Below are 9,728 nucleotides of genomic sequence, written 5' to 3'. Positions count from 1 at the left end.
CCCCCCCCCCCCCCCCCCCCCCCCCCCCCCCCCCACACACACACACACACACACACACACACACACACACACACACACTCTACTCACAGCTGTAGTAGTAGTGGCGCCCTGGCAGAAACTCAAACCCCAGTGAGAAGGGGGTGAACCTTTGGATCTTTTCAGAGAAGCGCACTGGTCCAAACGGAGCATAGGGGGTGTTACACTCCCACCTCTTGATGGACCCTTTGGTCTCCACACAGCCCTGGAAAGAGGCCTCTCCCACCAAGTATAGGGCCAGCGTCTCTGGCTGCCCGGGGCCCAGGGTCTCCTTGTTGGGGTAGTGTGGGCAGTAAATGTCCAGGTAGTCATTAAGATTCACCTGGACGGACAGATCTCCTGCTGTTAACCTGGAAAAAGAACAACGACATTAATATTTCACGTAATGATTACACAGATTGATAACTGACTGAAGGGGAAAGAGAGGTGGTGATTAAGCACATAGAGAGAGAAAAAGACAGATGACAGGTATTCCATAATTGCTTTGTGCCTGGAGGAATGTGGATAGTTACAGCAGATGGATAGTTCATCAATATAACACATAATGATTACAGAGGGTGATAAAGCATGGACCCCAGGAAGAGTAGTTGCTACCTTGGTAGTTGCTAATGGGGATCCAAATAAATAAGAAAGCAAAGTTGCACAGGTCTTAAAGAATTTGATACATCACAATGATACAACTCTATTTTACTTCTATACCACCAAGGGAGCTCTGCTGAGTGTCAGATAGAGGGAAGAATTCCTCAGATGCTAATGAAGACCACTGAGGGTGTTCAGTGTAAGATAAACTTGACTCCTTCTGCTTTCCTCTCTCCCACTACACACCAAAGATATACACAGACGTGCACAAACTTATGCGGACGTGCGTGCGCATGCACAACTAAGTCTTCAGTCAAGGTTGACTGGCTTTAGGCATAACAACAACTCTGGACAAGACAGCATCATTAGAACAGAAGAGCTGCATAATGCATGCTTCTTTAGACCACAGATTCTGACTTCCTGTCAGCTACAGCATAAAGAGTTACCCGTGTACAAACTAATATGGAGAAAGACGGGAGAGAGATTCAGTGAAGTAGATGTGGGACAAAGTAAGACAGGTAAATTTAACATGGAGAAATCACAAGACTTTATATGAATCATAACAGCATGAAAAGACAAAGTAGGAGACAATAAATGAGGAAAGAAAAGAATGACAAACGGATGGAAGCAATGTGAGTGATGGAGTGACATGAGACAGGGGCCAAAGGAAGACAGAAAGAGACTGATGAAAAGAGAGCTGTTGAGGCAGGTTATAGCAGAGAGATGGAACAAAAAAAATGAATAAGAATAGCAAAAGAAGAGGAAAGTTTGGTGAACAGCTGAAAAAAAGTGGAGTAAAGATAAAAGAAAGTAAAGTGTTTTAATTAGTGACCCCAGAGAGTCTGAGTGCAGACACACAGAGAAGAGAACAACGGAGTGGAAGAAAGAAAGGAGACGGACTTTAATTGGTCTCCTCTTCGCATGGAGTGCAGGAGAAAAGAATAAGGGGCAGAATGTGGCTTGGGCAGAAGGTTCAGGTCCATCAGTGGGAGTCTTTATAGAGGGGTGACAGAGCGGAGGAGAGAGGAAGGGAGTGCTGGGAGTCGGTGAAGGGCAACATAGGAGGCAAGGAGTGCGTGGAATGGGGAGGGGAGGATGGTGGTGGACGGCGGAGTAGTCTCAAGTTAAGTAGGCGGACAGAGAAGAGACCAAAAAAATAAAAGAGAGGAAGAATAAACGCGCAGAGAGGAAGAAACAGAAGTGACAAAAAACTGAAATGAAACACATAGGCATGGACAGGAAGCAGGAGACTGAGATGGTACAGCAAATCTGCAGAGGGTACCAAAGATGGATAGAGCAATGAGGGGAGAAATGACAAGAGACCATCAGAGAGGAGGGAGCCATATGGCCCGACTATAAAACTGAAATAGAAATCCATGTGCTGTTCACTTTGAACCTGAATGCAGGGTGGAATGGTGTATTTCTGAGTGAGATAATAGAGCAGAAAAGCAGGAAAAGTGTGTGTGTCGTGGGGATGCAGGTGAGACTCCGGAGGCTGGTCTCACTAAAGCTGCTTCCTGTTCAATGGCTAGCCCACAGAATTGGCAATCTATCAACGGGACAGGACACAATCGATCAGGATCCCTCGCTCAGGACACACACACACTCCCCTGATCAATACCCCTTCTGTGAATGTGTGTGGCCACGTCTGATAGCTCTATTACCTGTGTGTGCTAATTACAGCCGAACAAAGGCACTCAATTGTCTGGTTAAGAGAACACAAAAGCACATAAGCTAGTGTAGACACCCCCCCCCCCCTTCGTGCTACCTGTGGGGCTTTTTGAGGCTTCTCTGAGGATGAAATGTTTACTTAGGTGCACCAGCTGTGGAAGTGTGTACGCAGGTAGGTGTGTGTGTGTGTGTGTGTGTGTGTGTGTGTGTGTGTGTGTGTGTGTGTGTGTGTGTGTGTGTGTGTGTGTGGGCACGTGTATGTAATAATAGACTTGTGCTGTGTCAACATGCTGCACCCCCTGCTTTACATGTCATTCACCTCAAGCTTCCTCTGCACTGCTAAGGTTCTGTTTTCACGCTGCCCACCCCCAAATTTGCAATCCTCCTCACCCCTTTCCTCTCCTCAGTCCCCTCCCTCATCTCTCCCAACTTTGGATGACATGCACTCATCCCCAATCTATTGCTTCAGAGGCTGCATCTCCCCGTATTCTCCCTCCTATTTCTCACTCCTCTCTATCCTACATTATCCCCCTTCTTCCTCCCTCCAGCCTCGGCCTACGCCATATGCACGCCAGCAATTACAGAGATGGTGTGCTCTACTGATGTCAAACTGTCAGCCCTCTTTCTATCCTCTTCCCTTCCTTCCTCCCTTTCACTCTCTGAGGCCCTGGTAGGCTTGGGTACGCCCTAATTACACTCAGCATTCTCCCCTCCTGCCAGCCACCATGCAGCAGAGTGGTGACAGCACTGGGGCATCATGGGAGCTGTGGGTGTCAAAGAACAGAGTGCTGGAGCAACCTATCAGCAGGAGAATCTCCTGGAAGCGCACAAGAGGATTGGTTTGGCCCCATGCTGGAGCAGAGGGGAGAGGGCAAAGACACAGAAGAGAACACACACTCATGTCCATTTAAGCACATGTGGGCATGAATCCACACACACAAACACATGTTCACACACGCCAGGCATACACACACAAGCCACAAAGACATGAAAGCACTTCACCAGAATAAAACATGCTCTATCCCTCATGCCAGAGGGTGTTCAGTGACACCCTTCTGAGGACTGGTGCAAGCTCTTGGTTGATAAAGAAAAATCCCACAGAGGAGCTGAATCAAAAATAACATGCTGGGTTCTTCAGTGGAAAACTTGAAAAGGCTAACATTTATCCTTTTTATAATTACAGGAAATCACATTCCAAATTCAAAAATTGAACATAACTGAAGTCCTCCCAATGTGTGTCCACGTTAATGTGTGTGCACAAGAATATATACATGTGTGTGAATGAGTGTGTGTGCGCGCATTTATAATGAAATGCAGGAGGTTGATTGTGGCAGAGACCTTTGATCCTTTAATATGAGAGAATAATTAAAGAAGCAACAATCCCACAACACGGCTTCAGGAATACAGAACAGATACTCGATCACGCACAGCAGTTGCATACTATGCATACTGAATACACTTGGGCACTTAACGCAAGTACTGCATGTAAACATAGGGGGTAAGAATATTCTACTACAATGAAAATGTTAATAACATGCTTACACTGTACTATGCATCCCAAATGAATTCAGAAAATGTATACTGTAGATATGGTAGTCTCAATAAACACTTTCATGCTTGTGATGGTACACTAACCAGCCCACAGTAAAAGTGTGTCAGTTCCTTGTAGTCCGAAATGCTTGGTGGAGTCTCAGTTCTTCCGTGGTCATTCACTGCAGGGTGATCGCTAACTCTGGTCACTATGCTGACTGGGCACAGCGCGCTGTGGTCACTGTGCCTTGGCGGGCATAGCATGAGACTGTTTCAGCCTCTATGGTGGGTGCTACAGCAACACTTCTAGTGGTATGGGAGGATCTTGAACGACTTGAAATGGTGTTGCTTATTTAAGTTTTTTTTTGATGTACCAGAAGGGTGGGGTTTACCACATGATGACAGATGAGTAGCTGTCAAGTGAGTCATCAATCTCAATGAATAAAACATCATCAACTTTGACATACCGATTGCCTTAGTATTCTGGGTGTCACAGTTGTTTGGTTAATCCAACAAGCCATCATAGTGGCTCGGCCACACCAGCATTTTTTAACAGCCAATATTCAGACCAAAATCTCTTCATTGAAAATGAATAGCTGTGATCAGTGGATTTGCATGCTGAGGCGACATAAACCTGTGCAGAGCTTTCATATTAAGGTTATCTCTGGTGAATTTCTTTACAAATACTGCAAACTGCCTTGCCACTGCTTACCTTTAAGGGGAGGGAGAAGCGGAGTCATATACTGTAAGCTTTGTCGGACCATGACATTTTATACAACTCTGCTCTGCCAGAGTATAAACTCTTCCATAAACTGCAGTTTGCAGTCAGTTGTGAGGCCGGAGTTGATGGTACAAATAAGTCTCTCGAGTTAGACAAAAAAAACTTAAGGCAACACCATACAGTTTCGTTTAGAAATTAAAAAAAAAATTATGCTGGGCAGGTGAATAAACCAGCCTTTGGAAGCCTTTCATGGGAAAAACAGCAGTGTAGTATGGGGAATAATTGGTGGAAAGCATGAGAGAAGTTTGGGACAAAAAGAGCCCAAAGACAGTCCAGGAGGAAAGAGGGAACAATGCAGAACTAAAGAAAGAGAACCTTATTTTATTGAGGTCTCCAAAACTTCAGTGACCTCCTGCTCCACAGGCTACCCCATCTTCAGAGGGAAGAAGAAAGGGAATCATACAACTGTAGTGCTACGCCCCTGAGTCAGAGAATGAGAGGGAAAGAGAGAGTTCATCTGCTTGATACTGCACCATTTCTAAGAATTTGCGTGGCTCAAACCTTGTTGTTCCCCACTCCTACTCGATCTTGTATGTAAAATGGAGCAGAATCAGGACAACGCCCCGCCTCCCCTCTTTTAGCTGTGCCCCCCTCCACGACCCACACAAAGCCCTGCCGTGTCCAGGGCCCAAACACCAATGTTGTGTCTAACCTGGTGCTTATTCCCCTCAGCACGCACAAACAAGGACTTCACCCCCCACCTCTGACCATCTGGGGCCCCCCACCACCCCGCCTGGCCAGCTGGCCGAAAAATCCCTTTATCACCCCCGTCAACCTCATACCCACAATACTCTCTCCCTCCCTCTTTAGATTCTCAGTGTCATCAAACTGTGTCCAATGACGGTGATCAGCCGTCTCTTCACAGAGAGGAAAGAGGGACTTAAGGGGAACAAGCTATGGCTCTTATCTTCTCTTTCCTGTTTGGCATACCTATGTGAGTGTGTGTGCTTCCTTCAAGGTCCGCAGGAAGTGTATCTCTCATCTACATCAAACTTTTTGCTTTCTTTTCTATGACTCCTAATCTCCAAATGTGGATGGTATGTGAACTTTTTTCCTTCCTTTCCCCCTCTTCTGTCTCCATCCACTTAAGCCTGTTGTTTTTCCTTACATGCAAGGTCTGAGCACACACATTGTATTAATATGCATCTGGGTGGCTTACCATCTCTGCGCCATCTGACAAACCTAATGCTTCTGTCCTTATAAGGATAGAATGATACAAATACGAGTGCACACACACATTGCAAAGCTTCATATGTCGATATGAATTTGGTGCATAAGTGCTGGTGACTATGGCTGTATGGGTGTTTGTGCAATGCATAACCCAGATGAAGTGATTGGTTGCACCTTTCTTGCCCTGCAGGCTCCATTGAATGACCACCAGGCACAGGGCATTCAAACTATGTGGATCAGCAGCAGCCTCATGGACCCACATTCCCTCTCAATTTACAGACACAGATAAAACACTCAGATATACACACATAAACACACACACCTGCTGCTTCAGGCCCTAAAAGGATTCTTAGCCTCAGGTAAAGACAGACCCTATTTTCTGCCTGTTATGGCATAGGTCCTCCTCTGTGTGTGTATGTGTGTCCATTTTGTGGGACTCAGCAGCACAACAGGATGTACAGCTACGACCATAAGAGGTGAGGAAAATTGCATGATCCAGGCCCACAGGACCCATCAGCATGGAAACCAATCCATCGGAACCATTTTGATACGGCAGCAGGTCTGCAGAAACCATCATCCCCCTTTATGGCAGAGCTCTGTCATGCATAGGCACTGCTCTCCATGTGTGGTCTAGTCTGATGCTAAAATAAGCTTTTCCACTGACTTTTCTAGGAGGTATGAAATTACTGTCCACAACATAAATGGACACGAGTACAGTCCTGCAGTCTATGGGTCGTTTATATTTTCACTGTTTGACCAAAACACTGCATGCCGAAATGTTGCCTCACTGTGCCCACCAGCAGCTGAAAAGAGTAGCCCAACTTGACTCTCTCACCTGCTCTGCGTGAATGTGGCCACACTAGTAAGAGGAGTTTGAGGAGAAAAGGGCACAAGACGAAGAGTTTTAGATCCCACACTGAGAAGAGTGACGGGGAGAAGTGTGCGGCAAAAAAGATGTGCACGAGTGAGAGTGGAGCGCGCGTACGGCAAGGGGCGTGTATGGGGGTAAATAAGGTCAGACGTGCCGTTGCCAGGACAACAACCAATCCGGCACTGGGATTGGAGCCAAGTCAGTGCCCCACCCATCCATCCTTCGCTCCATTCGTCTTTTTTCCTGCATCCCTCTGTCGGACAGCCTAAACCTCAGAGTAATGAGTGCTCTCCATGTTTCTGCAGTCTAAATGGAGCTGCAGTGTAAATACAGGGCTGATTTGTACAGGTGCCAGACTCAGATACATAAACCTGAATATAGCTACAGTACCTCACCGCTCAGAGACAGGATGGACGGCGGGCGGACGAGGACAGTGACAGCTATGATGGGTGGGCACAAAAAGCGATGATTCACACTATTTATGAAATCTATCAAAGTGTATTCCTACAAAGTGGCAGCTGTGCTGATCCACTGTGTCAACATCATTTCTCTCATGTTTATGTACTAACTTTGCAGTTTGGGGCCTTCTGCTTTGCATGCAGTTCCAAAGCAGATAAGTCTAGCTAAAGAGAGGGTGTAGACAAATTCTGTTAACTCTGAGTAAATAACATATTGGGTTCATGCCAATGTGGCGGGTGATGTATGGGCAAGGGGCAACTGGGCAATATTTAGGAAATTATATTCAAAATGCAATAAAATACAAGGACAAGTATTTGTCAACCTGCTTTATACCTCTACATCACATACCTGTTGGTTTAAAGGTGAAACAATTAGTTTGTCAACAGAAAAATAAATCTTTTTTTTTGTGCCAGAAATGATCTGGTTACAGCTTCTAAAACTTATAATTATATAATATAATTACACATAATAGCTTTGGTATTGAGGATGTTATTCAGATAAAACAATAATTGTTAGTTGCAACCCTAAGTTGCTTAGTTTCAACTTGTCATCTCTGGTGCTCTTTTCAGTTGAGCTTGTCCGTCTTTGTCTGCATCTTTATGTTGTCATGAATTTAAGAGCTTTTGTTTCCACTTCAAATTACAATTTTGTACAATGTTGGACAAAGATTATTTGACAACTGGAGCTTTCAGTTGCTTTTAACTCATACTCCAATTGCCAGACCTTTTTTATAGACAACAAAAGTTGCAAACTGGCGTTCAACCAAATATGCCCCATCTTTCTAGCAATATTTGTCAATAACTCAACCAAGTCCAGTTGCCCTTCATTTTAACCCTCGTTGGATAACTATGACCTGGATGACTGAGAATCTTCATAGACATCTTGTAAATATAATGTTTCAGTAAAGTCCTTTTTTCATGAGATGATGTCATCTTTCACATCACATAATGAACAGTTTTTAATAACAACACTTACATAGTTATTCTATGTTCTTATCGCTTTTTTTATTTTTTATTTATTTATTTTTTTTACAGAGTCCGTAACCATATACGCTGTACACCCTCATCTATAATATTAAATATACTTAACTACACTTATCTGTGTCTTAGGTCTTTCAGCAAGGCCCACCTGTGTAAGTGGGTTAAGGAGGACATGCGAGCAACACCCCTTAAAACACACACAGAGAGACACACACATTTACTCAAATACACTCTTCACAATAGTGAAAAGGGCGCTCGCAAAGCAAATACACAGCCAATAAATCAGACTTGGCTTTGAGAATCCATCATTTACTAAGTGGGTCACACTTCTGATGCCGAAGACACTCTTATTCACATTCTTGTACTCTGTTTTTGTCTCTCTCTATGATGAGAAGGTCAATGCTGGACAGGCATCATTGACTATTCATCCCAGGTGTGCATTCTCTCTAGCTTTCCCTCTGTGTCTGATTATTTGGTGGTTGTTAGCAGAGGAATGGCTAGTTGGAGGGCTACAGTTGTCCTTCAGTCAGTCAGACACACACACACACACACACACACATATAGTTAAGACATGTCAAGGAAACCTGCCCTAATACAGCCAACAGGCCTGAATTATTTAAACAAAGGGAAGGAGAGGGTCGGAGAGGGTCGGAGAAGACAGAGAGAAAAGGACTGGAGAGGCACAAGAGTTAAGGAGTAAATAGAGTAAGCTGGCCCCTTTCAGTCCCTCTGACTCGTGGTGAACTTATTTTAAAACTTCTATACTCTGTTTCACTCCCATCTGCTTTCTTTCACCCCATCTTCGCAGCTCTCATTTCCTTCCGCTGTCAGCATGCCTACACCTTCTCATCCTCTCTTCCCTCCATTGCCTCTTCAACCCCCCCACTCCCTCGTCTTTCTCTCTGTTTATCTAAGCACTTTCACGGTCACTGCTTTGGAATCCCAGGAGTCTAACTGGCCCCTTCCCTCACCCTACCCTCGCAGCCGATCTATGCTTCTCTCTCTCCATCTTTCTCCGTCACAACAGTTAAGATTCATATCGCTCTGTGCATCGGGGGTATGGAAGGTAGCCCCTTATTCCCCCTCAAGGCAGCCAGCTTTGTCTTGTTCTAGTCACGCACAGCCACCCACTAGCCCCGCCCTCTCGCACATGAACACATATTCATACCAGAGGCAGGACATTAACACTGATCTCTAATAGCATCAAAAGAGACTAAAAAAAAATATTGAAAATAACAGGCTACTGAATGTGTGTTTATTTATAAACTCAAAACAGTATATTCGACTCAAGTATATTAGCTTATCCACTGCTTTACCGCATGTGAATTAAAATTCATGCTTTCAGCATTTGGGCAGATAGAACAGGATGCCATTCTCTGCCTCAAGGCCGGATGCCCCTGAATTTCTTAGAAAGGCCATTTAAGTTCCACAACACTGATGAAGGGTTTAGACACAATAAGCGGGAAAGAGGGGGGTTGGATTTAGGAGCATAGGGGAAGGAAGTGGCGAGGGTAAACAGGAGAGGTGCAGGCGGCAGTCTCACACAGTGCTAACAACGACCTGACACTGGACGGGGATTAACTGATTAATTTGGGATTAAAGATGACTGGTCGCTACTTTAAGTAATGAACCACAATGACCCAAAATTACA

At 44.9% G+C, this 9,728-nt stretch overlaps 1 protein-coding gene across 2 annotated transcripts in view; it reads right to left on the bottom strand.

Moving 5' to 3' along the window:
- The window catches only part of si:dkey-246i14.3 (ephrin A4), a 30,928-nt gene that overhangs the window by 11,174 nt on the left and 10,026 nt on the right, over nt 1–9,728 (bottom strand). For both annotated transcript variants that reach the window (XM_046046050.1, XM_046046051.1), the window contains one exon: nt 88–386. In XM_046046050.1, coding sequence (XP_045902006.1) covers nt 88–386 — 299 coding nt within the window. The remainder of the gene's footprint in view (nt 1–87; nt 387–9,728) is intronic.

The sequence above is a fragment of the Micropterus dolomieu genome, linkage group LG03, assembly GCF_021292245.1.
Source record: "Micropterus dolomieu isolate WLL.071019.BEF.003 ecotype Adirondacks linkage group LG03, ASM2129224v1, whole genome shotgun sequence".
Lineage (NCBI taxonomy): Eukaryota > Metazoa > Chordata > Actinopteri > Centrarchiformes > Centrarchidae > Micropterus > Micropterus dolomieu.
The sequence above is the reverse complement of the archived record's forward strand: the minus strand, read 5'-3'. Positions and strand labels throughout refer to the sequence as shown.